A 27,601-nucleotide genomic window follows, 5' to 3' on the forward strand; every position below is an offset into this window, starting at 1 on the left:
ACTATCCTGTAAATATAAGCAGCCAAGATCTAAGCACGAACACCTCTAAAGTGGGAGCTGGTGGGGACTTTATCTTGGGCCATTCCCAGTGGCGCCCAGGGCTTACTCAGGGTGCTGCTTGGGGGGCTGTATGGGATGCCGGGGACCAAACCTGGGCGGACTGCGCTCAAGGCAAGCGCCCTCCCCACTGTACCCTCTGCTTTCTGAGGGTGTCAATCTTCAGGGAGCCCCAGAGCAAGGTGAGCGGAGCCGGCTCCAGCGAACTGTAGGGAAACATGTTGGCAGCGCTATTAGGGGTCTGAGTTGGCCCCGGCGCACACTTGAAATGGCACCCAAGGGTCCTATAGACTTACACCTGGAGTAACCCACTAGCTTCGCATCATATGACCCCGCCTCGGCGTAGGGCCCCGCCCCCATACGCCCCGCCCCCAGCTCGTGGCCGCCCAAGGCCACGCCTAGGCCCCGCCCGCCCAAGGACACGCCGTCCAGCGTCCCCGCCCCGCCCCCAGCCCGTGCCCACCCAAGGCCACACCAGTCCGAGGCCTCCGAGGTCCTGGCAACCCGTCCCCCCACTCTTGCGGTCCGCCCCGCCCCCTCGCGGCCCCGCCCCACCCCCAACCCGTGCCCGCCAAGGCCCCGTCCCTCGGGGCCTGCCACGCCCCCAACAGCCAAGGCACGACCCACGACCCGCCCACAACAGCCAAGGCCCCGCCCCCGCCCCTCTCCCAAGCAGCCAAGCCCGGCCCCCGAAGCCCGCCCGCCCCAGCCTGTGTCCGCCGTGGCCCCGCCCCGCCCCCGGGGCCCGCCCCGCCCCAGCCCGTATCCGCCAAAGCCCCGCCCCCCACGCCCCGCCTTGCCCCCCCAAGCAGCCAAGCCCCGCCCGCGAGGCCCGCCCGCCCCAGCCTGTGTCCACCGCGGCCCCGCCCCGCCCCACCAGCAGCCATCGCCCCGCCCCGCGTCCCGCCCCGCCCACAGCCCATGCCCGCCGAGGCCCCGCCCCCAGCAGCCATCGCCCCGCCCCGCCCCCGCGGCCCGCCCCGCCCCCAGCCCGTGCCCGCCGCGGCCCCGCCATCTTTGTTGGGGGCAGCGGGGCAGCGTGCAGAGATGCCGAAGTCGTGCGCGGCCCGGCAGTGTTGCAACCGCTACAGCAGCCGCAGGAAGCAGCTCACCTTCCACCGGTGAGAGGCGGGCGCGGGGCCCGGGCGCGTGCGGGGCGGCGGGCGGGGCGTGGGCCCCCCCCGTGCCGCGCTCCTCCCGCGCCCCTGCTCGGGCCACTCGGGCCCGGCCGCAGGGCCCACCTCCCCCGGGGCCCGTGGGGGGGTGACGGACCCCCGCGCCCCCCCGCCCCCACGCCGCGCGCCCCCCTGCCCGCCGCGGCCAGCACGCGGACGCCGAGTGGCCACCAGCTCCCGCGGGCGCTGGGCTCCGCGCCCCGCCCCGCGCCCGGCCGGGCCCCGCCCCCGCCCGCCCCTCCCCTGTGGCCCCGCAGGTGCCCCCGCCCTCGACCCTTGCGCGGCCCGGAGGGGGCCTGGCCGCTGGGCTCGGTCCCGCTTTCTACTGCAGGAGGCTGTTGCCGTGGCAGAAGCTTCTAGAAAGCTGGGGTGGGCGGACCCGCGGGGGCCCGTGGGGGGCGGGCCGGCCGCTGACCGCCGCCCGCCGCCCGCGCAGCTTCCCCTTCAGCCGGCCCGAGCTGCTGCGGCAGTGGGTCCGCAACATGGGCCGCGGCAACTTCCAGCCCAAGCAGCACACGGTGCTCTGCTCCGAGCACTTCCGGCCCGAGTGCTTCAGCGCCTTCGGCAACCGCAAGAACCTCAAGCACAACGCCGTGCCCACCGAGTTCGCCTCCCAGCACCCCCCGCAGGTGAGCGCGGCCACGCCCGGGGGCGCTGGGGGGCGTGGGCACCGCTGTCCCTGCTGTACTAGCGCCCACACCCCCTTAAAGCCGCCTTGGACGTCGGTGTGCGTGGGGGACCCACACAGTCCTGAGAGGGTGGGGTGCGGGCGCCATCCGGGGGCCTGCTGGGCCCGGGCACCCACCCCTGGGTGTAGCCGAGCGCCTACGTCTCACTGGGACGCGGCCCCTGGGGCCTCCCGCCTTCTCTCTGCACGCAGTTGCACCCCGTGATGCGGGGACTCGGCTCTGTCCCCGGGCGGGAGTTTGGGGCTAGCTGGATGACTGGGGTCAGGCGGCTTCAGGGTGACAGCCAGAGGCCAGCGTGCCTGGTGGGCGGGTCCAGCTGCAGGACACCAGCAGCCCCCCCAGATGTGCAGAGGGCTGCACGAACCCCCCACTGGGAAACACCGCTAGCAGGCTCTCCCGAGCCTGGGGGTCCCCAGGCCCTCTGCTCTGCCACTGTCCCCCACTCTGCAGCTCCTGCAGCCCCCAGCCCCGGGGAGACTCCAGCGCGCTCATGTGTCATACTGGGGCAGAGTTTAGGGTTCGGCCTGTCTCCGGACACGGCCACTCCTGGCAGGTCTCAGCTCACAGGACCAGCCGCTGGGGGCTTGGGCCCTGGGGCGCGAGGTGGGTGTGGCTGCCCCATGCGGTGGCCAGGCCTCCATGACCCCCGCAGTGGCCCCCGTGCGTGATGGGGATGGGGGAGCTGGGCGCTGAGTGTCTCGGGGGCGGCTGGGCACAGCTGAGCAGCTCCGTGTCCACAGCTGGCGTGGGAGAGCCGCGACGGCGAGGGCGGGAAGGCCGGGTCCGAGGACGCACAGGTGAGTGGGCGGGTCCAGCAGAGAGGAAGGTTCTGGAAGCACCTGGGCGCTCTTCCTCCCTGGCCTCATGCCCATGGGGTCCCTGTCCTGCAGTGGGGGGGCTGCACCCGAGGCTCTGCTCCCAGCAGCAGCGATGGCTTTTGGGGGAGGGTCCCAGGAGAGCGTCCTGAGTGCCGCCTGCACGGGAGGGGTCACCGCCCTGCTGTGCGCGCGGGTCCCGAGCACTGCGGCCGGAGCCCAGTGCCGAGAGGGTCTCACCAGCCTCTCATGCCAGGTCCCACCGTGCCCCGAGGCGGCCGAGCTCCCTGCCCCGAGACGTGCCCGCCCCGCACAGCCCTCGGACCACAGCTACGCGCTCCTGGACGCGGCCACCCTCAAGCAGAGGCTCTTCCGGGCGCTGCGGGACAACGAGCGGCTGCACCGGCGCCTGCGGGCACAGAGGCTGCTGCTGTGGCGGCTCAGCCGCCGCCTCCGGGGCCGCCGGGGGGCTGGGGAGGGCCCGGGCGTGGGGCGCAGGCAGCCGGCGCGGCCTAATAAACGTGTCCTGCCTTGCTCTCGCCTCGTCCCTGACCCCCGGGGGGTTCTGCCAGGCAGGCACGGACGACAGCAGCCCGGTTTCAGGAAAGGTTTATTGGGTACAGTCCTTCGGGCGGGCCCGCGGACACGCGTGTCCGGCCGCCCGACACGGCTTCACTGCACGATTCACATTCACAGCGGCGGCTGGGGCGGCTCGCGGGTGAGACAGCGCGGAACTGGGGTTCTCTGTTCACAAACATTACGGCGTGGCCCGAGCGGAGGAGGGGGTCGAAGGAGCAGGGACACGGGCCTCGCCCCGCTCCTCAGACAGGCGGGAGGGGAGGCGGGTGAGGGGCGGCCCGAAGGGCTGGAGTCAGCCCCTGCACCTGCCCCTGGTGCCCCTCGTCCCACTGCGCTGAGGGGCCGGGGGGAGCGCCGAGCTCCCACTCGTCCCTGGCCCGCGGGCGCGGCTGCCCCAGTGGAATGGTCTGAGAAGGTCGGGGGAAGAGACTAACTCCCGAAACCACTCATCTCAGATAAAAAGCAGATTTATAAACCCACAGTCCTCTCCGAGTCGCGGTCTCAGCAGGGAAGGCGGTTTGGAGGCGCGGCCGGGGCCCGGCTCTGGGCTGGGCCTGGTGCGCGCCAGCCTACCCGCGGGACGTGCGTTTCCGGAGGGGGCTGCAGCCCCGAGAGGGTGGGTGGGGGCTGCGCGGTGGCCTGCCCAGGACATCATGATCCTCGGGAAGACGGACAGACAGACACGGGCCACCCAGGAGAGCGGGGCTCTGAGTCCCTTCACATAATCGATACGGTACCACCTGCTACAGGAATAATAGAAAATAAACACATCTGATGTTGGGGTTCGCCCGGCGTCCAGGTCCTGCAGACCCCCGGGGGTCTGCACAGCCTCTTTGGAATCCGGCCTCCCGGGCGGCTTATCCATCTGTGTCGATCCTGTGGGCTGTGAGAGGGGCGGGGGGTCAGGGGCAGGCCCGGGCTGCCGGCACCTCCGCCCCGGCCCGAGGCGCGGGCACTCACACTGCTTGGGTATCCGCAGCGCCTCGCTGTCCTGGGCCATGACCTGGTGCAGGACGCCCCGGAACTGGTAGAGCACTTTGAGGTTCTTCTCCTCCCCCACACACGGGTCGTAAAACCCAGGCAGCCCAGCCTGGAACAGACGGTGAGTCGGGCGGGGCTGAACCCCTGAACACCCCAGACCGCACAGGGAAGTGCACCCCCTTCTAGTCTTCACCTCGTGTCTGCTCTTGGCCTGCCGGTGCCCCCACCCACACGGGGCCCCGGGCCGGACACCCCACAGGCCAGGGCCAGGCTGCCACAGCGCAGTGACCGCCAGGAGCTGCCTTCCCGCAGCCAGCGGGACATCGGGGCCCAGACCCGCCCGGGGAGGGACGCGGCACCTTGGAGGCCTCGGTGAGGATGAGCTTCGAGTCCTTGACCAGGCACTGCAAGGGCACCGTCACGTCGATCACCTTCACCCGCTCGTTCTTCCTGCTCTTGTCGTTCACGAACTTCCCGTACCAGGCGTTCACGATGATGAGGCCTGAGGGCGAGCGTGAGGCAAGGCGGTGCCGCCCCCCGGCCCGGGGCCCTGCCCGAGACCCGGCCCCGCTTACCCATCCGGGACTCCTCGGCCTCGATGATCCTCCGCACAGACTCCTGCATCAGCCGCACCTGTGGGGAGGGAGCACTCAGGGGCCCGCAGGGAGCACCCCAGCCCGCCCGGGCCCCTGAAGGCGAGGTGGGGTGAGGCCCCGGGCTCTGGGGCGCCTCTCGAGGCCTGCAGCCCACGGGAAGGAGAAGGCCCGGCGGGCCGTGCTCACCGCGGCCTCAGCCTCCTGCTTCTTCTGCAGGATGTCGCTGGCTGTGCTCTCCCGGTGCTTCTCCAGTTCCCTGCGGACACGGTGGCGTGAGCAGCTGCCAGCCGCCGCCGGGGCTCCCGCCCGGGCGTCTCCCCTGCCAGAGCGCCCCCCACTGAGGCCGGCACCGACTCACTTCTCCTTCTGGGCGCGGAGGTAGGGCTTAATGATGAGGCGGTGCATGGCAAAGTAGAGCACGAGGGGGCCCGCCGTGGCGTAGAACACGGCGCTGGGCAGCAGCTGGTCCGTCAGGTGGATGGGGAAGAAGTAGGTCTGGCTGGCCCGGTTCAGCCTGCGGGCGAGCAGACGGCGCCCCTGAAGGAGCCCCCGCCACAGGGAGCCCCCCCAGCCCCCCACCCCGCGAGTCCGGACCAAGGGGGAGCGGGTGCGGCCACTCAGGGCGCTGGGGCTGTCTGCGCGGCAGAGCCAAGCCAGCCTCTCCTGGACACGGCGCAGCGCCGGGCGGCCACACGCGGGTGCAGGCGGGTCTCCAGGGGGTGACAGGCCTGCCGCCTGGCTGCAGTGAGTCAGCAGCCCCGGGGGAGACCAACAGGCGCCCCCAAACACCCAAACTGCTCCCCGCCCTGAGACAGCGAGAGGAGCAGGAGTCGCCGAGAGGCCAGGCTGGCTGGAGGGCCCGCACAGAGGCCACTGCAGGGGGACCCACAGCCGGGGAGGCCCGAGCCCGGCCCCGCGGAGAAGAGCCACTGACGGGTCTCCGCGGGGACGCAAGCCCGTGTGGATCAGAGTGAAAACCGCCACAGGGAAAGCGACTCCGGGCCTGCGGGTGCAGGTGGCTGGCCCCAGGCGGAAGCCAGGCCGCGGGTGAAACGACAGACCAGCCGACCCCACTGCTCGGACGAGCCTCATCCAGGGAAGAACATGCTGAATAACCCAGGGATGCGGGTTTCTGACAGACCTCGAGGCTCTCAAGGAGTCTGGAGGGGCCCCTCACCTCCCCGCCCCCTGAACTCCCGCTGTACCCCCCCTGGGAGCTCCGGACTTGGGGCTGGAGCGATAGCACAGTGGGGAGGGCATTTGCCTTGCACACGGCCGACCCGGGTTCAATTCCCAGCATCCCATATGGTCCCCTGAGCACCGCCAGGTGCATTCCTGAGTGCATAAACCAGGAGGAACCCCTGAGCATCGCTGGGTGTGACCCAATAAAACAAAAAACCAAAAACAGTTTGGACTTCCTGGAGTGACAGCTCAGACTCTGGGACACTGACACACCAGGAGGGCACATCAGGAGGGCGGGACGCCAAGCAGAAGGCGGCCAATCCCCGTCAACAAGGCGAACACCGGAGCTGAACCTGTGACATCTTAGAATCTTTCATACAAGGACTCTATAATGGCTCCATGGCGAGATATAACGATTTTCACTAACTTTCTTTTTTTTTTCCTTTTTGGGTCACACCTGGCGATGCACAGGGGTTACTCCTGGCTCTGAAGAATTACCCCGGCGGTACTCAGGGGACCATATGGGATGCTGGGAATCGAATCCAAGTCGGCCACGTTCAAGGCAAATGCCCTACCCACTGTCCTATCGTTCCAGTCCCTCACTTTCTTTTAAGGAAACATTTCTCGATCATTCTTTTAGCAAGTTATTGGTAACCAGCAACAGAAAATAAATCACTGAGGGCCTGCTGTGGGGTTAGGTTTAAGGGGTGGCTGGGAAAACTGGAGACAAAGGTGGTGTGATTGGTGCTGGAACACTGAATGCCGTAACAGACAAGGGACAACTCTGTCAACCACAGTGTCTACACAGTGTAAGAAGAAGAGAAAAATAAAAAAAGGAAGGGAAGGAGGGAGAGGGGAGGAAGGAGGGAAGGAGGAAGGAGGCAGGGAGGCAACAGGGTCTGGGGCCATGAGCCCAGAGCGACACAGCGCCATCTGCTGGGAGGCTGAAAGTGCCGGGTGGGGGGGTGGGCGGGGCCAGCTCTGGAGCGGTCACTGCAGTGACCCAGACTGACCAGGACAGCACAGGGCCGTCTCCCCAGAGCCTGCCTGTGGGCATCAGTATGGAACCATCAGTTTGGCATCTCTCCCCGTCAGGGGCCAGGCTGGCCCACGGGAGGCTGGTGGGGCCTGACACAGGGTGGACACGGCCACGAGCCCTCCAAGCTCTACGGCCCGGTGCCGCCCGCCCGCCCGGGGAAGACCGGAGTCAGTGGCACCGGTCCTGGCGCAGGGGTGTGGCTCTGAGGGGCAGTGTGAGGCCTGGGTGCGAGGGCGCCCACTGGCCAGTGCAGCCACAGGAACTTCCTCACTTCCTGGGTGGCTGCCGTGGGGGACGGCCGGGGGTGCAGGAGGGGAGATACCTGGGCCAGGAGGGACCGGCAGGTCCCCACGGAGGTGACACTCACGCTGCCACGTCCCTTGGGGGCAGGCAGGGGGCACATGTCCGACGTATGTGGAACAGTGGGGGGTCCAGCAGCGAGGGAACTGGGGACAGGCCAGTGGAGGGGGAGGGTCCCAGGAGGGCTGGCCACGAGGTGTGCGGGGTCACAGGCAGGCTGGGGACAGGGGTGGTGGGAGGGGCTGAGGCCCCAGAGGCAGGCGGGGACAGCGGCAGAGACGCCCAGGCAGGAAGAGGGACAGAGACACGGGACAGGAAAGGGGCTGGCCCCGGCGTTCCCGTGCAGGTCACGGTCTGCACGTGCCGGGGCCCAGCCCCCACTTACTTGATCTTCAGGGAGACGCCCTGCGGGACCCCCACACTGACGGCGGCCCCCAGCACGCTGTGCCTGGAGATCTTCCTCTCGGCGCCGTACTCCACCACCGTCCCGAAGAAGCCGGCCCTGCGGACCACCTGCCTCAGCGCCCACGACTGGCCCGCGCCCCCTGCCCCTGCCCCCGCCCCCTACACCCCCACCCCCTACACCCTCGCGCCGGGCACTCACTTCAGGGAGCCCTTGAGGCGCGTCTGCTCGTCGTCCTGGAACTTGTGCTGATAGCTGATCAGGGCGAAGGAGTGGGGGACCCCGAGCTGCGGGGAAGACGGGGACAGGCCGCTGGCTCCGAGGGGCCTTGGCCAGGCCCCGGCAGCCCGGGCCGCCCCGCGCCCGCCCCCGCGCGGCCCCGGCGCACCTGCAGGGCCAGGGTGAAGTGGCTGGTCTTGGTGTCGCGCACGAGGCTGGTGTTCATGGCCGACTGGATGCCCCAGCGCCACTGCAGGTAGCCCACCGTGTTCTTGTCCAGGTTGCGGGCCAGCACGGTGGTGAGGCCGGGCCGCACGCCCCGCGCCGAGAGCTGCAGCGCACAGCTGGTCGTCACAAAGCTGGGGGCAGAGGCGGCTGCTCACTGCTCCCCGCTGGCCCCGGGCGCTCCCCGCTGGCCCCAGGCGCCCCCCGCGCCCTGCACCCAGAGCCGCGGGCAGGGGCCCTGCAGGTGGCTTCCCGGCGTGCGCGCGCCACCTGCTGGTGAGAAGGGGCAGTGCCTGCGCAGCCTGGGCGCCGCAGCTGGGCACTCGCCTCCCGTGTTCTTATCCCAGGCTCCCGACCCGCCCCCGCCTGTCCATCAGAGCAGACCCGGGCAGGGACTCGTCCCCAGCACCACCCCATGCTCTGCTGTGTGACCCGTCACTGCGGAAGAGGAGGAGGGAGGGGGTGCAGGGCCAGGGCCCCCCGCAGACCCCACTGCCCACAGGCCGGAGGGCAGGGCCCGTGTCCCCCCGCCCCTTGCTTTGCCAACAGTCCCGGGGCAGCAAGGAGGCAGCCGCACGTCCTGAGACGAGGGGAAGACCCCCGGTGTCCCCACATCTCAGCCGACCAGGGGGCGGCTGGCTGGGCCCACCCTGAGGCCAGGGGCTCCCTCACTTACCATCTGGGCGTGAGATTCCGGAAGAGCTTGAGGCCAAACAAAGGTCCCTGAAGGTCCCCGGCCCCAAATTCCAACTGTTGCAAAGGGGAGAGGGAAAGGCGTGAGTGGGGGAGGGGCGAGCTGGAAGGGTCTGGCCACCCAGCAAGGGGGGTCTGTGCGGCTCCCGGGCACCCCTAGCCCCGCTGAGCCCAGGACTGTGGCTGGAATATACAGTGAATGTCCTCAGGAAGGACCAAGCTTTAAGCGGATACATCCCTTCCTGTGCTTACAGAAACACTGTAGAAACATTAGAAGTAAATTTACTGTAACTGTTTAAGCGGATTACCAGCTGGGAAGGAAAGCGACACACCCTGGATGGGATCCCGCCCTTGAGCGGATCTCCTAGTAATCTGGAGTAATCTCCTTAGAAGAGATTTTATCCTGGAGTTAATCTCCTGGAGGAGCGGCCTCACCTCTCTTTGCTGATCTGTTAATGTTCAACCCACCTTTGTGTCCCCGCCCCGCCCTATGTGATTGTTATACAGGGAACAGAGATGGAAGAGAGATCGGTAGACCAGAGGAGAGTCAGCAGACATCCAGAGACAGAGGCAGGCAGAAGAGAGCACAGGGGCACACACAGCACAAAGGAGGAGGCAGGGAGAGGAGAGCCAGCCAGGGGAGGTAGAGCCAGGGAGGTCAGAGCGAGAAGCAGCCAGAGGAGTCGGGATCCAGGGAAGAAGCAGAGAACGGGAAGAGGAGTCAGGATCCAGAGAGTCAGAGAGAGTCGGGGTGAGAACCCGAGGATCTGGGATCTAGGATGGAGGGGCTCGAAGGAAGAGTGTGAGATGGGAGAGGCGGGAGGCTGAATGAACAATCCAGTCCAACACAGCGGCCCGGGAGCCCTCGGACACACATGGCCCTCCCGCACGTGCTTGTGTGTTTCACCCAGCGACCAGGGGCTACTCCCGGCGGTGCTCAGGGAGCCCTAGGGGGTGGGGGGGGTCGAACCCAGGTCAGCCGCGCACCAGGCAAACAAACGCCCTCCCCGCGTCTGCTCTTTAATGACATTTTAATCCTGAGGCTGGAGGTGCTGTGGCCACAGCGCTGCCCGCCCCAACTGGCCGGCGCGAGCAGATGTGGCCCCTTGGGCACTGCCGCCAGCCTCCACGTCTTACCTCTCCCCAGCCCTTGGCCGAGGTGACCCGCCGGATGGCCAGGTTGATGGAGCCGCCGCCGTTGCCGTTCTGGGTGGACAGGCTTCCCGACAGGATGGCCGTGTCGGTGGCGGTCAGGGGCGCCTGGGGACAGCAGGGGCTGTGTGAGGGGCGGGAGGCGGCAACCACGTCCTGCCCACGAGCAATGCTCAGGGCTGACTCCAGGCGGGCTCGGGGGACCACAAGGGGCGCCGGGCACTGACCCGGGTCCGCCACGTGCAAGGCAAGTGTCCGATCACTGTAGTATCACTCTGGTCTCTGGTAAGTTTTTATTTGGTTTTGTTTTGGGTCACACCTCGCGATGCCCAGGGGATACTCTGCACTCAGGGATCACTCCTGGCGGTGCTCGGGGACCATATGGGATGCCGGGATTGAACCTCGGGTGGCTGAGTGCAAGGCAAGCGCCCTCCCGCTGTGCCATCGCTCCAGCCCCCCAGGTCTAAAGTTTTACGAGCACATTTCAGAACTGCAGCGTAGCCGGGGCGGACGCTGGCTGTGTGTGGTCGGGGTCCCCACAGGGACGCCCCAGGCGGCACGTGAGGCTGCAGCTCAGGAGGTGACCACCAGGGCGGCGAGTGGCTTCCCGAGACTCTGCCAGAAAACTACTCCCGGAGTCTGCTGCCCCTGCGGACCCCGACATGCATGCAGGCTGCGAGAGGATCACAGAAGGCTGCGGTCTCATTCCCCGAAGGGCTGATGGCACCCCTGCACGCACACAGTCGCGCTCAGCCCTCAGCCCTGCACCCTCAGACACTCTCAGCCCTCAGTCCTGCACCCACACTCTCAGCCCTCAGCCCTGCACCCACAGACACTCTCAGCCCTCAGCCCTGCACCCACACTCTCAGCCCTCAGCCCTGCACCCAGACACTCTCAGCCCTCAGTCCTGCACCCACACTCTCAGCCCTGCACCCTCAGACACTCTCAGCCCTCAGTCCTGCACCCACACTCTCAGCCCTCAGCCCTGCACCCAGACACTCTCAGCCCTCAGTCCTGCACCTACACTCTCAGCCCTCAGCCCTGCACCCAGACACTCTCAGCCCTCAGTCCTGCACCCACACTCTCAGCCCTCAGCCCTGCACCCACAGACACTCTCAGCCCTGAGCCCTGCACCCACACTCTCAGCCCTCAGCCCTGCACCCTCAGACACTCTCAGCCCTCAGCCCTGCACACACAGACTCTCAGCCCTCAGCCCTGCACACAGACTCAGCCCTCAGCCCTGCACCCTCAGACACTCTCAGCCCTCAGCCCTGCACCCACACTCTCAGCCCTCAGCCCTGCACCCACAGACACTCTCAGCCCTGAGCCCTGCACCCACAGACACTCTCAGCCCTGAGCCCTGCACCCAGACACTCTCAGCCCTGAGCCCTGCACACACAGACACTCTCAGCCCTGAGCCCTGCACCCACAGACACTCTCAGCCCTGAGCCCTGCACCCACACTCTCAGCCCTCAGCCCTGCACCCTCAGACACTCTCAGCCCTCAGCCCTGCACACACAGACTCTCAGCCCTCAGCCCTGCACACAGACTCAGCCCTCAGCCCTGCACCCTCAGACACTCTCAGCCCTCAGCACTGCACCCACAAACACTTTCAGCTCTCAGCCCTGCACCCATAGGCACTCTTAGCCCTCAGCCCTGCACCCACAGACACTCTCAGGCCTCAGCCCTGCACCCATAGACACTCTCAGCCCTCAGCCCTGCACCCACAGACACTCTCAGCCCTCAGCCCTGCACACACAGACACTCTGAGTCCTCAGCCCTGCATCCACAGACACTCTCAGGCCTCAGGCCTGCATCCACAGACACTCTCAGGCCTCAGGCCTGCATCCACAGACACTCTCAGCCCTCAGCCCTGCACCCACAGACACTCTCCGCCCTCAGCCCTGCACCCACAGACACTCTCAGCCCTCAGGCCTGCACCCACAGACACTCTCCGCCCTCAGCCCTGCATCCACAGACACTCTCAGCCCTCAGCCCTGCACACACAGACTCTCAGCCCTCAGCCCTGCACCCAGACACTCAGGCCCCGGGGCCGCTGCCTCACCTCGATGGACTGGGAGATGTGCATCTTGTTGATCTCGATCTGCGGCAGGCCGCTCCCGGACACGTCCTCGTACTCCTCCTCGTACCGGTCAAAAAGGTCCGTCGCGTCGACGCCGACGCTGATGGTCCCCTGTGCAGGAAACCAGCCGTCAGCAGCCGTGCGGCACAGAGCGCAGCCGACCCAACTCCGGCTGGGGGTCCCGTCAGGCGGCGAGAAGGGCCGCCAGCACACGCGGGACGGGCAGGGAGAGCTGGCCGAGACGTCCCCCGGGCTGCAAGGCGAGCCCCCGCCCACTGTACCGCCCCTCCGGCCCCGATACGCCTGCGCCCCTCTCAGGCCTGCTCCCTCCTGGGGGGCGCACGGGACGGTGACGCAGGACTCTGACGAGGCACCACGGTCGCGTCAGAGACGGAGACGAGGCCGGTGCCCCGCGCCTCCCACATGCACGCCCATTTCTGGGAGAAAAGTGTTTGTTCTGGAACTCTGTCACCCACTCAGCGGTGCTCAGGGCTCCGCGCCCAGGGGACCCTACGCAGGGGGTCAAACCCGATTAGCTGCAAAGCCAGTGGCCTTCCTGCTGCACTGTTCAGGCCCTGACGGTGTTTTCTCTCTGAGTAAGTCCGTGAATAAACTCTGACGGGTTCTCAGTATAACAGACCTGCGCGGGTCAGCAGGCAGCTAGGAAACCACGGGATTTTAGCTTTCGGGGGGCATTTTGGGTCACACCCGGCGATGCTCAGGGGACCACATGGGATGCCGGGGTCAAACCTGGCCCGAAGGCAAACAACGTACCTGCTGTCCTAGCACTCCAGCCTGACTTTAGCTACTTAGTTTTATTTATTTATTTATTTACTTATTTACTTATTTATGCTTTTTTGGGTCACACCCAGAGGCGCACAGGGGTTACTCCTGGCTCTGCACTCAGGAATTATTCCTGGTGGTGCTGGGGGACCGTGTGGAATGCTGGGGACCGAACCCGGGTCGGCTGCGTGCAAGGCAAGCGCCCTCCCCGCTGTGCTGTGGCTCCGGGCCCTGATTCTACACTGTGAACAGTGCGCTGGCTCAGAAGGCGGCTGCAGGGGCAGGCAGCATGGCCCTGTGGGCAGCTGGCCCGGGCGGGCGGGCACAGCAGGGGGGTGGTGGGCGCGGGGGAGCTTCCCTGCCGCGTTCTCAGCCACCGGCGGAGACGTCAGGGCGCCCTGCTGCGTGGTCTGGCTTTCCTGCCTCAGACAGTCCTGGAAACGGCAAATGCTCCCTAGGGTCCCTGGCACGCCGGGGACAGGCCTGAGGGGGAGGCGCCCGTATGAGCTGCCCCTGTACCTCGGGGAGGCGCCCGCCTTGCACACAGCTGGCCCGGGTTCCACCCCTGGCCCCCACGCTGCAGCCCTGGGCACGGCCAAGCACGGCCCTAACAGGCCAACGAGGAAGGCGGGAGGCCCGCGAGCCCGTGGCACACGGGGAGGCTGCCGGGGGGCTTCTCGCCCGTCTCCGAGTCACGGGTGGAGTCCGCTGCCCGCTCCACCTCCACTACGAGGAAACGACCTTGGGAAAATGCGCTGGTCAGCGCACACAATTTCTTCTTTATGTGCCAAGAAGGGTTTGGCTCTTAACTGTCCCTCACTGCCACCATCAAAATAACGAGTTCCCTCTGGGACGGGGGCGGGGCGACACTGGTGGGGAGGGAGCACTGGTGGAAGATGGCTCGTCCACTGTACGGCTGAGCCTCAGCATGAAAGCTTCGTAGCTGCAGCTCACGGTGAGCCAACAAATCTTAAATAACAACAACAACAACAACAATAATGATATTAAGCTCCCAGAAGAGGAAGGGCGCGGCCGGGAGGAAGCCTGGCCACACACCAGCCCCGCAGGGGGCCTGGCGAGGGTGCGGAGACGGTTCCCGGCCACTGGCATCTGGGGGCTCGAAGCCTCTCGGACGGGACCAGCACCACAGCCGCCTCCAGACAAGACACCAGCGGGGCACGAGCAAGGCCGGGTCCGGGTGTCACCACGCCCAAGCCCGGCCTCTCGCCGGCACCACACGCCTGGCCTTCTATCAAGTCGCCAGCTCCTCTGAGGGCCCAGAGGCCACGGGAGCAGAGCCAGGCCGACACTGACCACACGGTGCCCGGCCTCCGCGGGAAGGGCCCCTAGGGTTAGGGCTGCCCTGCCTCCACCCGCCAGCTCAGACCCGCCTGTCCGACAGGGACTGTGTGCCGGGGACAGGCCGGCTCCCGGGGCGAGGGCCGGGCCGACTCGAGCCCAGCACTGTGGTGACCCCGGGCCTTCTCGGTCACAAACAATGGTGGGCGAGGGGCGCCAAGGTAGGAGAGACAGGACAGTGGGGTGCTGACCTCCAGGAGGCTGACCGGGATCCAGCCCTGGGCAGTCAGGTGTGGCCGGGACTCCCTCCCGCCCCAACAGGCTTTCCTGGCCAGACCTTCAGTGGCCGAGTCTGGAGTGTTGGTTAAACCGCCCGGACTGCAGACCAGCGGGGGTGGCGGGCGGGCATCGTGGGTGAGAGCCGGCCACCCCCCCGCCAGCCAGCCCGGTCACCTTCACGCTGAGCCAGCACTAACGAACGCCAGGGACTGCCTCTCGCCGCCACCCAGGGTCCCGTCACTGCCCACACGCCCGTCCCCGCCGGCCAGGCGCCCGCACAGCCCCGCTGCTCTCGCCTCTGTCCCTTCCCTGCCCCAGGACCCCAGCCGGGCCCAACCCCCACGCCCCACCCAGGGGTGCTGCAGCTCAGGAGGCCCCGGAAAACACAGGCCTTCCGAGGAGCACCGGGCCCGGCGGCCGCTCCCCTCCGCTGGGCGCCCACGTGGCCAGTTGTCCCGCAGACCAGAGGGGAAGGCAGGGCCCGTGTCCCCGGGGACGGGGAGTTTCAGGGTCACCTCGCCGTGCCGCCCTGCCAGCTCGGGTGACAGAGACCCCGGAGACCCCGTTCAAGGTTGAGAGGACAGCGTCGCCCCACAGCCACGGCAGCCAGGGCCCCCCGACGTGCTGCGCCGTGTCTCCTGGCTCCGGGTGCGAGAGGGAGGGTCCCCTCGGGGTTCCGAGGCTCCCACACAGGCTTTCCAGGACACGAGGGAGCAGCCTGCTGGTCGCCCCGGGACAGACGCTCCAGACCCCGAACATGTCACCCGGCTCCTCACGGGAGCGCTGCTCATCTGGGGCACTGCCCGCCTTGGGGCTGGTGCCCACTGGCGCTCTCGCCTTGCGGCTGGCGCCCATCTGGCGCTCTCTCACCTTGGGGCTGGCGCCCACCCGCGCTCTCACCTTGGGGCTGGCGCCCACCCGCGCTCTCACCTTGGGGCTGGCGCCCACCCGCGCTCTCACCTTGGGGCTGGCGCCCACCCGCGCTCTCACCTTGGGGCTGGCGCCCACCCGCGCTCTCACCTTGGGGCTGGCGCCCACCCGCGCTCTCACCTTGGGGTTGGCGCCCACCCGCGCTCTCACCTTGGGGTTGGCGCCCACCCGCGCTCTCACCTTGGGGTTGGCGCCCACCCGCGCTCTCACCTTGGGGTTGGTGCCCACCCGCGCTCTCACCTTGGGGCTGGCGCCCACCGGCGCTCTCTCACCTTGGGGCTGGCGCCCACCCGTGCTCTCACCTTGGGGTTGGTGCCCACCCGCGCTCTCACCTTGGGGCTGGCGCCCACCCGCGCTCTCACCTTGGGGTTGGTGCCCACCCGCGCTCTCACCTTGGGGTTGGTGCCCACCCGCGCTCTCACCTTGGGGCTGGTGCCCACCCGTGCTCTCACCTTGGGGCTGGCGCCCACCCGCGCTCTCACCTTGGGGTTGGTGCGCTGCTGCAGGCGTCTCTCCTCGCGCTCTCTCTGCAGCCGCTCGAACTCCTCCCTGATCTCCGCGGGCGTCCTCCTCCGCTCCACCACCTGCGGGACGCGGGGAGAGCACGCTCAGGGCCCGCTGGGCCCAGGATCCCCAGCCGCGCCGCCCTCAGCCCAGCAGGCGACGAGGGCCCGGCCCGGAGCGCCCAGTGTCCCGAGTGCCCAGGACCGCCTGCTGACCGCGGGGGCCGCACGCCGAGACCTGCCCGGCCGGGCTCCACCCTCGGCAGGGCCGGCTGCCTCCACGGCACGTCAGCAGCACGCAAGGCAGCACCCACGCTCCGGCCTCAGCGGCCGGCACTCGGGACAGGAGCCCGGGCTCTGGCCTCCCCCTCACATGGCTCCCTGAGGGGGGCGCGGGGAGAACCTCGGGGTTCCTGACGTCGGGCTGGACAACCCTAAAGTCCGAGCCAGTCTTCATTTTTTTTTTCTTTTTGGGTCACACCCAGCCATGCACAGGGGTCACTCCTGGCCCTGCATTCAGGAATCACTCCTGGCGGTGCTCGGGGACCCTATGGGATGCTGGGAATCGAACCCGGGTCGGCCGCGTGCAAGGCAGACGCCCTCCCCACTGTGCTGTCGCTCCAGCCCGCCAGCCTCTAGTCTGAACTACCCTCAGAAGCATCTGTGCTGCCCAAGAGTCACAGAGTGCTGCGGGCGCGTGTCCCGAGGGCCACCTGTCATGCTGGGCACCGGCCCGAACTCGGCACCAAGAGGCAGAGCGGCCTCGGGATCTGCCCAGTGCTGCCTCTCTCCCGAGGGCCGGGTGGGGCCACGCGCGCAGGCTCCACCCACTGCTGCTGCCCCAGCCCCCCCCCCCCCGCGAGAGCCCCCAAAGCAGGTGGCGCCCGAGACGGGTCAAGGGGCGGAGAGACTGAAGGGTGGCATGTGCACTGGCCCGCGGCTGGCCCGCCCACCCACTGCCACCCGCCCGGACACCACCCGGCAGGTGCCAGGCTGGGCACGGGCCATCGCAGCCCCGGTGACGCTGCCAGGGAAAGGCAAAGGGTCTCGAAGGTGAAAAAAGGGGGGAAAATAAAAAAGGCGGAAACCAGGGCCAGCGTTTGACGCTTTGCCTTCAGCGCCGGGACAGCTCGGCCCCACACCAAGACTGGACTCTGTGCGAGAATGCCCGCCTTCTGCTGGCCAGAACTGGAGGGACGTGGGGACGGGCTTGTCGCGCGGCGCCAGGCCCCAGTGAATGCCGAGGGAAAGCGAGTCGTCCCCAGGAACGTCGTGGGCAGCAGCAGAGGGAGGTTTGGAGACGGGACTGAGGACGCAGGTCTGCCCCGTGGCAGACGGAGTCTCTCGGCCTCGTCCCCCGAGGCACCTGCCGTGCCCGCCGTCACGTGGCACGTCTGCCCCTGTGGACCCTGATCACCGACGCCCCCCGCAGGAAGCCCCAAGGCTGCACCCACGGAGTGCCCCAGGCCACGCCCCTCCCCCCCCAGCCCGGCGCTTACCTCCCATCCTTCCATCTCCAGGCCTCTCTTCCCGTAGATGTCATAGATGGCCCGGGTCTGGGGGTCGCTGAGCACTGGCAAGAAAAACCGGGCACAAGACATGAGCGGCCCCCCGGCTCGGCACCCCCAGACCCCGCGGGGCGCTCAGAGGCAGCCCACAGTGGGACGGCGCCTTCCCCTGTCCGAGGGGCAGGGAGACGGAGGTTCTGAAGAGGACCCAGACCGCGCCGGCGTGTACAGCAGGTGGGGTGCTTGCCTGGCACACGGCTGACCTGGGTTCGACCCCTGGCACCCCGAAGGGTCCCCAAGCAGAGCCCTGAGCACCGCCCCCAACCCCAAAAGGAACCCAGTGCGTCCCTGCACGTGCCTTAGGAGCACTCTGCAACAGTCCCCGGACCCACACACTGTGTGACCCGCGCCCGGCGCCGCCTCTGGGGTGCCTCTGGGAGAGGCCGCAGGAAGGGCAGGGCTGGCCGCGCCCGGGCCGCACTGCGGGGCCTCTGCTCTGCGCAGGACACGTCCCTGAGGCCTGAGTCCGTGTGACCCGGGCGGCCGGACACCTTCGCTACCGCCCTCCCCGGGGAAGAGTGCACCGACCGCACTGACGCAGCCCAGGCCACGGGAGCCACGGCCCCTCTGGTGGGTGCCGGGACCCGAGGGATTCACGCGTCTCCCCGGGGCGCCCTCGGGCAGCTGCTGCAGCACTCCCGGTCCTCAAAGCCCACCGCCAGGCCAACAAGCCACGCAGGCCACCTGGACGCCAGCCGCCGTGCAAGGACAGGCTCTGCAGGCGGGCGCTCGGGAAGGGGCCGGGCGCCACCGCTGTGCTGGCCACAAGGCCGGCCCGAGCTGGCCGGGCGGTGGAAACGCCCCCTGGTGGAAAGCCTTAGCTCAGTTAAGACAGGTCTTCTGTCTGTTTGCTTTTGGGTCACACCCGGCGATGCTCAGGGGTCACTCCTGGCTCTGCACTCAGGAATTACCCCTGGCGGTGCTGGGGGACCATATGGGATGCTGGGAATCGAACCCGGGTCAGCCGCCTGCAAGGCAAACGCCCTCCCCGCTGTGCTCTCGCTCCAGCCCCTCAGTTAAGGTAGGTCTTAACTAAGGAAAGAAACCTAGTATCTCAAGTTTGGTCTTTAATTAGGGGTTACTTACTCCTGGCTGAGCTCGGGGGACCTTAGGGGATGCCGGAATCGAACCCAGGTCGGCCACTTGCAAGGCGCCCTCGGGGCTCTGCCACTGCTCTGCCCCCCACTCTTTAAGTGCTGTGACTGAGCCACGGCAAGTGGGACCTGGAGAAGCGTCTGCAGGGTCGGGTTCGGCCACACACGGGGCGTCACCGTGACCTCTGCATTCTCGCCCCAGACCCTCACATTAAAAACGTCTTATTAGGGGCTGGAGCGATAGCACAGTGGGGTGGGCATTTGCCTGGCACACGGCCGACCCAGGTTCAATTCCCAGCAACCCACAGGGTCTCCCGAGCACCGCCAGGAGCGATTCCCGAATGCAGAGCCAGGGGAACCCCCGAGCATCAAGCATCGCTGGGTGTGACCCAGAAAGCTAAAACACAAACAAAAACAAACCAAAAAAAACCCCTGTGACAGGGCAGGAGACAGCTCAGCAGTCAGGGTGCGGGCCACGTCCTGTCTGATTCCGAGGATCCCAGGGACCCCAAGCACCTCGAGGCCAGCTGGCTGAGAGTCGTCAGGGGCCCCCTCAGAGCTCCCGAGCACCCCTGGGAGGGCCCCTCAGGAGAAGCACCCAAGCACCACTGTGGTCCACCGTCTATAGCCCAAAAGGTGTCACGGGTCTCAGCCCCAGCAGAGAGGCACCCGGGTGCTCACACTCACTGGCATCACCACGGATGCTTCTGGAACTTGCACCCAACAGTGTGCAAGCAGGGCTGACTCCTGGCTCAAGCGGGGCCCCTCAGGAGGGCCTTATAGGGTCCTGGGGATTAAGCCCAGGCCAAACGCCCTACCCACTGTACTATCTCTCCAGCCTCTATTTCTCAAATTTTTAAATGTCCCAGACACACGGTACCTAAGTGATTTTTAGCATCTAATGACAAATCATAAAACTTCCCCAAACATAATAAAGACATATAGGGGCTGGAGCGATAGCACAGCGGGCAGGGCGTTTGCCTTACACGTGGCTGACCCGTGTTCAATTCCCGGCATCCCATATGGTCCCCTGAGCACTGCCAGGAGTTAATTCCTGAATGCAGAGCCAGGAGTATTACCCCTGAGCATCGCAGGGTCTGACCCAAAAAGCAAAAACAAACAAACAAATAAAAATCTCCATAAATGCATAAAAATCAAGATTCTTCTTCTTTTTTTTTTTTTTTTTTGCTTTTTGGGTCACACCTGGTGATGCACAGGGGCTACTCCTGGCTCATGCACTCAGGAATTACTCCTGGCAGTGCTCGGGGAACCATATGGGATGCTGGGAATCGAACCCGGGTCAGCTGCGTGCAAGGCAAATGCCCTCCCTGCCGTGCTATCGCTCCAGCCCCAAAATCGAGATTCTCTGACTCTACTTCCCATTTAGTCTTCTGAAAATCTTCTTTCTCTATGGCGAGACAGAGATCTTTCCCAATTGGAGGCAACAGAACTAGCAACATCACGTTCAGATTAAGAAACAACTGAACGGGGCCAGAGTGTCCGCAGGGGGTCGGGCCTCTGACGGGGTCTGACCCCCGGGCACCACCGGGCGGGAGCCCTGAGGAGAGGGCCGGGAGTGGGCCCTGAGCATGCGGTGGGCCCCCAAACCAACTGTCCTTGAGTCCCCTCCCGAGAGGGCAGCTCCTCTGTGCCAGGGTCTCCGCCCCCGCGCCCCCCACGCGAGGCGCGCCCGCGCGCACCCTCATAGGCCTGGTGCACGGCGGTGAAGAGGCGCTCGGCCTGGCTCTTGAGCTCCGGGTCGCGGTGCTTGTCGGGGTGGTAGAGCATGCACAGCCGGCGGTAGGCGGCCTTCAGCTCCTCGGAGGTGGCCTGCGGAGACACAACGGGGGTCACCTAACTCCCGCCACTCGCCCCTCGCCCCGCGTGAGGACCCCCGCACGGCCTCCCCCGCCAGGAGACCTCGCCACAGAGCGCGGAGACAGGACGCTCGGTGCGGGACACGCCGTCCCTGGCCCGGCTGCTGGCGAGGACAGCCAATACCCCGCTTCTAACAAGAGGCGGAAACTACGGGCACGAGACACAGGCCGGGGAACGGCTGGATACGGGAGCCTGGTGAGTGCCCAGCAGGAGGCCGGCCCCTCCCCACCCGCACCCGCACCCACCAGAGGGGGCACCCAAAGACGAAGCCACCAATCCCAGACCATCCTGAAACCAACGCATGCCTCTAGCTCAACTTCTAAAAGGTGGCTGGGGGGGGTGGGCAGGGGAGCAGGGGCCCGGCCATGTGGGGAGGGCGCTGGCCTCACACGGCCAATCAGGTCCTGAACCCCGCCAGGAGTGCTCCCTGAGCTCAGAGCCAGGAGTGCTCCCTGAGCTCAGAGCCAGGAGTGCTCCCTGAGCACCGCCTGGTTGGCCCCAGACATAAAGAGACTTAGCACGTCTGCACACGCTCGGGCCAGTGAGACCCGCTAGTGCCAGCGAGATCCGCGCCCGGACACCCGAGTGTGGCAGCCGGCAGGGGCCGGCCCCGGGGCAGTTAGGGGGCTGGAACAGCGCGAGCGGACAGGGCCTCGCGGGGGCCAGAGCCCACCCGAGCCCCACGCGCGCCAGGCCCTGAGTCTTGCTTATTCCCACTCCTACGAAAATTTTCTCACTCATCTCCCAGCCGATACAGAATTTTTGCTTATTTTTTTTTTTGGTGGTGGGGGGTGGGGTCACACCCCAGAGATGCTCAGGGGACCACATGGGATGGCGGGGGTCAAACCTGGGTCGGCCGTGTGCAGGGTCCTGTCGCTCGGGGCCCGGACCCTGACTCTGCACTGCTGACTCCTTCCTGGTCTCCTCGTCCAAGCAGCCCCTCCCTTCTCCAGGCCGTCTGTGAGTCCAGCAGCTCCCCCCACTGACCAAGGCCATGGGGCCCGGCATGGGAATGGGCCTCGCAGTTCCCGCTAGGCACGTGCACGTGTGTGTGCATGCGTGCGCCTGAGGTTTCGCCCGCTGGTCCCGTTCTCTGGGAGTCGCTGCTGCGGGGGCCCAGCGAGCAGAGAGGCCCGAGCTGTGGGCTGGGGCCACCCCCTCCCCGTGTGGCCGGGGCCACCCCCTTCCCCGCGTGTCCAGGCTCGGAGCCTCCCTGGCCAGAGAACCCTCCTGGGTTACTCCTGGCTCTGGGACTTGGACCCTGGCCGGCTGCAGCCAGGCGGGCGCCCCACCCACTGTGCCGCCCAGCCTGTGGCGCCCAGGCCCGAGCTGAACTGGCCGAGCTCTGCGTGTTTTCTCGCTAGCGACACCTGCTGTCACATCTGCCGCCACTTCAGAGGGCGGCCACACACTCCCTTTCCTGGAAGGCCGACGGCAGCCCGGTGCCCGCACTGTCCAGGAAAGAGACGCGGCCAGGCTGGCGCCGGGCAGCTCGCCTGTGGCCACCCCGGGTCAGACCCCGACAGCGACTAGCCACACGCGGAGACGCCTCGGGGCCCGATTCCTGAAAGGCACGCAGGGCGACACTGCGTGACCCCCGACGTGACGTCACCGAGCCCGTCCTCCCGGGCCAGCGGTCGGGCAGGCCCATGGCCGCTGCCTCCAGGGGGCAGCGCCGGGCGCGGACCGTCAGGCTCAGACAGAGGGGCCAGAGCCCCCCGACACCGACTGCAGAGCCCCGCGCCGCCCCTTCTCTTAGTGTGACTGTTCTAGCTTCCGGGACACGCCCGGTGCTGCTCGGGGACCCCAGGGGGTGACGGGGACTCAAGCAGGGTCTGCCGCGTGCCCGGCACCTGCCAGCCCGGAAGGGGTTTCTCAGGGCACAGTGCCCCCCACCTCAGGGCCAACGGAGCAGCGCCCTCGCGGACGTCACTCCGGGGCCTGAGCGCCCTCGCCAGCGACGGGCTGCCCTGAAGCTGCGGGCACAGCCGAGCGTGGGGGAGTGACAAAGGCGAAACTGCACTCAAGGGGCTGGAGCCACAGTGCGGCGGCAGGCGCTTCCCGTGCACAGCCCACCCGGCCTGCCCCCGCCCCGCGCCCCTACGCTGTTCCATTCACTCATCTTTTCCTTAAAACTCTGAGCCACACCGAGCAGAGCTCAGGGGCTGCTCCCGGAGGGCGGGGGGCGCCGGGGACTGAGCCCGGGTCAGCAGCCTGCGAGGCAAGTGTCCCCCTGCTGTCCCCACTCACTCATCTCTGAGCCGTCCGAAATCCGACCCCCCTTTTCTGGCTGACGGGCCACACCCAGGGATGCTGGGGTTCTCCTGGCTCTGCACTCGGGAACTGCTCACTCCCGGCGGTGCTCAGGGGACCGTATGGGACGGCGGGGATCAAGGCAAACACCCTAATCACTGTACTCTCTCCCCAGCCCCTCACACCTTTCTCGAACCCGGGGTGGGGGGTACAGTAAAACACAAAAGCGAAGAGGAAAGCGAAGTGCAGTCAGAGGCAGCAATGAAATTCTGCAGCCAAGCCAAGCCGTCCGCGCTCTGCTTCTGAGCTTAAGGCAAACACGGTCACTCCGCTCTCCGCGGGAAGAAAACACCCAATGCCGGGAGCAGGCGGCCCGCGCTCAGGGCACATGGGCGGGGATGCCACGGCGGGCGGGCAGCTGCCACCTCACGGCTCACTCAAGGAGACTCAGTTTTACATCCAGCCTCCTGGTCCAGGGCTCAGCACAGCCCCCACCCCCCAGACACCACCGTTCCGGGGTCTCCCTGGCGCGGGGCTCAGGACGGAAACGCCCTTTGCAGGGAACTAGCAGGGGACTGATTTGGAACCCAAAGCCGTGTGCCGGGAAGGTGGACACGAACGTCCAGCTGTGATCCGGGGTGAGGGACGCCAGGACCGGCAGGACAGCGTCCCCCAGGGCCACGCACTCTGCCCAGGAAGGGCACTGGTCAACGCGGGCAGGACGTCTTCCCCTCCCCCAAGTGGGGCCCGTACTACACGGGCCTGGGGGTACAAATGTGCCCCAGAACCAGCCCTGTGGGCGGCACCACCCATGCCCTGACAATCCTGCTCTGAACGCCAGGCAGCCTTCCTGGACACCTGGGGTGGGACAGCTGCCCCGGGCTTCACTCTGGGGGCCACACCCCACAGTGCCGGGGGTGCAGCCCGGGCCACGCTGCCTGCGGCCCGCACAGGCCCCAGGGGGGTGAGACCCCGCTCGTAGCGGGGCTGCCGACCCGTCCGCATGCCCCAGTCAGGCCTGAACAGGGCTGGAGGAGAAGGTGGACCTGGGCTCAGTCCCGGCACCCCACGCGGTGCCCTGAGCACTGAGCCAGCAGTAAGCCCTGAGCACTTCTGGGCGTGGCCCCAAGACAAAAACAAGGGCCGGAAGTGGCTCAGCAAGACATGACTGGCCTGGCCCAGCAAGGCCCTGGGTTCCAGCTCGGGCGCCATCGGGCATCAGACCGGCAACGCCCGAGCACGCAGCTCTGCACGCCCAGCGGGGAGCCCGCAGGCCAGGACTCCTCCCCGCCCTCCCAGAGCACTGGCCAGCACAGACGAGACACACAGACACGCATGCACACACACAGACAAACAGACACACACACTGGGGCGAGGAGCAGCAGCTGGCACCGGGGCGGCACCGGGCCACTGCCCGGGAGGCGCCAGGCCTGGCGCGGCTGATGGGAGCTGCAGGAGGCTGCTAGGGGGTGATAAGACGAGGCGCTCACGGTGCCTGCCTGGGCTGAGGGGCCGGGCCGGGGCCCTGCCGGGGCGGTGGGCACAGCACGGAGATGGACAGGGAGCCAGTCCACTGCCAGAAACAAACCAGGCTCACAGGGCGCCAGGGACGGAGACCATGCCCGGGGAGGGCATGTGCCTCACCTGCAGCCGGCCCCAGCACCCCCTATGGTGCCCCGAGCCCGGCCAGGAGATCACTGAGCTCAGCACCAAGACTAAGCACTGGGCACCCCAAACCAGAACAAAACAAGGACCTATAGAAAGTCTGAAAATTTCCTCTGACCTATCGGTGAAATCTCCAAATACGTTTCCAGGGTTTTATTGGGGTGGGGGGCTGGGAAGGACGGGGCACACCTGGCAAAGCTCAGGGCCAGCTCCTGGCTCTGCACTCGGGTCACTCCTGGTGGCATCCCGGGGGCCCTCTGGGGGGCCAGGCGAGCCCGGGTCGGCACTCGAAGGCCCTGTTCACTGTGTTCTCTCCAAGCCCACCAGGTACATTTTTGGAAATCCCTGGTCAGCTCAATTCTGGGACCCTGACGTGCGCCTGACGAGGCTCCCTCAGATGCCCGAGACCCACTGGGCGGGCGACAACCGCCCCCTGCTCCGGGATCCCTGCTCCCGGCAGGACGGAGCGGGCCTGCCCAGTGCCCCTAGGAAGAGGATTCGGACGGACACGGGAAGGTTTCAAGGCCACGGAGGGTGGGGGGAGCTGGAGCAATAGCACAGCGGGGAGGGCATTTGCCTTGCACGCGGCCGACCCGGGTTCTAATCCCAGCATCCCACATGGTCTCCTGAGCACCGCCAGGGGTAATTCCTGAGTGCAGAGCCAGAAGTAACCCCTGTGCATCGCCGGGTGTGACCCAAAAAACCAAAAAATAAAAAATAAAAAAAAAATAATAAAAAAAAGGCCACGGGGAGACCCGGCCGTGCTCGGGGGTGAGGGGGCCACGGCTGTGGGGAGCAGGGGGGCTCGCACGGCGGGACTCTCTGCCCTCGCCCGGCCACGTGATTCTCTGTCCCTGTTTTGTTCTTGCGGGTAGTATCCGGTGGACTCAGAGACCGTGTGTGGTGCCGGGGTCAAACCCAGGCGGCCGTGGGCAAGGCAAGCGGCCCCAACTCCTGTCACCGCTGCCGTGCCCGTGTGACCCCGCCGTTACAGCGCCGTCGTGCTCCTCACTCAAGCCACGCTAGTGGAACCCTGCTCCCGTGACGGATCTCAGCTGCGCGCACGGAGCTCTGCAGGGACCCGAGCATCGCAGCGGCGAGGACCGGGCGGCCCCGGTCACTCTCGTGGCGCCCAGCGCAGGACGGTGCCCACACGGCACTCTCCGAGCACCCGGGGGCCCTTCCTCGACTCCGCTAAACCCGGCCTTGTGCTCTCTGCCTTGGCGCCACTCAGGGCTTACTCCTGGCTCTGCGCTTGGGGGTCACTCCTGGGGGGGCTCAGGAGTCCAGGGGACACTACGGGCCCCAGAGCTGGTCGGCCGCAGGCAGGACACACAGACTAGGCCGCGCCAGGAGCTTTTGGAGGTGAAACAGGCGCCACCCGGCCAGGCCAGGCAGGCGGCACGAAGGGGCGGTAACCCACAGCGTGGACGTGGGTCAGTCACCGCGCGGGGTGACACTCCTGAAACCCCCACACCACAGCGTCAGCCCCTGCAGGCCTTGCCGGGGGCTTCAGCCAAGCCGAGCCACTCTGGAACTTTCCAAACATTCGCAGATGTTCAAGGCCCTGTGGGAACCGCTAACCACACGGGGCGGGGGCCCAACACACTCGGCTGGCTCCGGGACTCCCCCTGTTCCTGCAAAGGACGCCCCTCCGGGCCCTCAAGGGGCCAGGAACGACCCTCCTACCCCAGCTGCTTCCGCTCACTGTCCACAGGCCTGTTCGTGCTTTACGGCAGCATCCCGAGCAGTTGGGGGGGGTGTCAGTGCTGGGACCCGCTCAGAGTCTCACCCCCACAGTCCGTTATGGGGTTCAGGGGCCATCCGGTGCTGGGGATCGAACCCGGGACCTGGCCCCGTGTCCGCTCTGCTCTACCACTGGCCCCTTGAGCACCCCTCCCAGAGCTGGCTGGGAAGGGCAGGGGGCTCCGTGGCCAGCCACCCAAACCAGAATAGCGGGCCAAGGGGCTTCCGCGCAGGGGGGGAGGGCGAGGAAGGGGTGCGGAAAAACGGCCCCCGAGGGGCCCCCAGGCAGCCTCGCGGGACCAACCAGCCCTCCCGGACTCTCCTCTGCTCCTCCCGGCCCACCCGGGGCTGGGGGGCGGCTGGAAAGGCGAGGGACCAAGCGCACCCCGGAGGTCAGGGCCGCTCCTGCAGTCTGGCGTGGCCCCGAGCCTCAGTTTCCTCGGCTGCACGTTAAGGTCGAACGAGACCCCAGGCTCCGGGGTGGGAAGGGCCGGGCGCCGACCAGTGTCCACTCGGCACCGCGGCCCTGCACGGGGGAGGCGCTGGCTATTTTCTCCAGGCCCTGCGCGGCCGGCCCAAGCCGCGCACCCACGCGGCGGGCAGGGCGCGGGGCAGCGGCGGGCGCGGGCCGGGGCCGCGCTGCCCGCCGGGCTGACCTTGGAAGCCTCCCTGCCCTTCAGGCGGCCGGCGGCGTTGCCGGGCGGCCAGGGCGCCCCGAGCCGGCCGCCCCGCGCGCCAGGCGGGGGGACCCCGCGCTCCGGCCGTGCACGGGGCGGCCCGCGGCTCCCCGGCCGTGGGCGCGGGCCCGGGAGGCGGCGGCGGGCAGCGGCTCGGGCCGGCCCGGGCGGGGCTCCGGGGGGCGGCGGCGGGCGGCCTTGACCTTGATGCCCAGACTCAGTTTCCCGAGGTCAGCCGACGCCGCGGCCCGGGCCGCCCGCGCCCGCACGGCGGGTCCCGCGCGCGCCACCGCGGCCGCCGGACGCAGCGGGCAGCGGGCAGCGGGCAGCGGGCAGCGGCGGCGGCGGCGGCGGCAGGGGGCGCCGGGCAGGGGGCGCCGGGCAGGGGGCGCCGGGCAGGGGCCGGGCCGGGCCGGGGGCGCGGGCGCGCGGGGCTCGGGCCGGCGGGGGCCGCGCGCTCGGCGGCGGCCGCGCACGTCGGGCGGGGTCACGCGGCCCCGCGGCCCGGCCCGGCCGCCCGGAGCCGCCCCCGCCGCCCGCGCCCGGTCCGCCCGCGCCCCCCGGCCCGGCCCGGCCCCGCCCGCGGCCCGCCGCCGCCCTCACCTCCCTGCGCACGTTCAGCAGCGAGTAATAGTCCTCATTGTCCAGCTCCTCCTCGCTCAAGGCCGTCGCCATCTTCGCGACCTTTCACCCCGCCAAACCGGCGAGGCCGCGCTCAAGAGGGCCCGGCGCGCCGCC

At 67.8% G+C, this 27,601-nt stretch overlaps 2 protein-coding genes across 4 annotated transcripts; one reads left to right on the forward strand and one right to left on the reverse strand.

Annotated features, from left to right (window-relative positions):
- The first annotated feature begins 1,042 nt into the window (after positions 1 to 1,042).
- THAP3 (THAP domain containing 3) lies at positions 1,043 to 3,753 on the forward strand. Its single transcript, XM_055137582.1, has 4 exons — positions 1,043 to 1,178; positions 1,669 to 1,861; positions 2,662 to 2,718; positions 2,993 to 3,753. The coding sequence occupies exons 1-4, from the start codon at positions 1,105 to 1,107 to the stop codon at positions 3,746 to 3,748; spliced, it is 1,080 nt and encodes a 359-aa protein (XP_054993557.1). The 5' UTR covers positions 1,043 to 1,104; the 3' UTR covers positions 3,749 to 3,753.
- Positions 3,754 to 3,765: 12 nt separating this feature from the next.
- DNAJC11 (DnaJ heat shock protein family (Hsp40) member C11) lies at positions 3,766 to 27,601 on the reverse strand. Of its 3 annotated transcripts, none has more exons than XM_055137575.1 (16): positions 27,467 to 27,601; positions 20,345 to 20,474; positions 17,482 to 17,555; positions 15,962 to 16,063; positions 12,171 to 12,299; positions 10,091 to 10,213; positions 8,937 to 9,010; positions 8,205 to 8,394; positions 8,018 to 8,103; positions 7,799 to 7,915; positions 5,251 to 5,406; positions 5,079 to 5,148; positions 4,872 to 4,929; positions 4,656 to 4,798; positions 4,276 to 4,405; positions 3,766 to 4,198 (listed from the first exon to the last, which is right to left on the reverse strand). In XM_055137575.1, the coding sequence occupies exons 1-16, from the start codon at positions 27,536 to 27,538 to the stop codon at positions 4,173 to 4,175; spliced, it is 1,680 nt and encodes a 559-aa protein (XP_054993550.1). In that variant the 5' UTR covers positions 27,539 to 27,601; the 3' UTR covers positions 3,766 to 4,172. The 3 variants fall into 3 exon arrangements, with proteins under 3 accessions (XP_054993550.1, XP_054993551.1, XP_054993552.1); XM_055137576.1 differs by lacking the exon at positions 27,467 to 27,601 and adding an exon at positions 26,572 to 26,769; XM_055137577.1 differs by lacking the exon at positions 27,467 to 27,601 and adding an exon at positions 26,130 to 26,151.

This window comes from Sorex araneus, chromosome 5 (genome assembly GCF_027595985.1).
Source record: "Sorex araneus isolate mSorAra2 chromosome 5, mSorAra2.pri, whole genome shotgun sequence".
NCBI classification, from domain to species: Eukaryota; Metazoa; Chordata; class Mammalia; order Eulipotyphla; family Soricidae; genus Sorex; species Sorex araneus.

Bases quoted from the DNA above. Each gene is read 5' to 3' on its own strand.
- DNAJC11 (XM_055137575.1), bottom strand. From the start codon at position 27,538: ATGGCGACGGCCTTGAGCGAGGAGGAGCTGGACAATGAGGACTATTAC. The intron at 10,214-12,170 runs GTGAGGCAGCGG...TGCTGTCCCCAG, and splicing joins ACATCTCCCAGTCCATCGAG to GCGCCCCTGACCGCCACCGA. The intron at 4,799-4,871 runs GTAAGCGGGGCC...GCTCGCCCTCAG, and splicing joins GGCCGAGGAGTCCCGGATGG to GCCTCATCATCGTGAACGCC.
- THAP3 (XM_055137582.1), top strand. From the start codon at position 1,105: ATGCCGAAGTCGTGCGCGGCCCGGCAGTGTTGCAACCGCTACAGCAGC. The intron at 1,179-1,668 runs GTGAGAGGCGGG...CCGCCCGCGCAG, and splicing joins AAGCAGCTCACCTTCCACCG to CTTCCCCTTCAGCCGGCCCG. The intron at 2,719-2,992 runs GTGAGTGGGCGG...CTCTCATGCCAG, and splicing joins CCGGGTCCGAGGACGCACAG to GTCCCACCGTGCCCCGAGGC.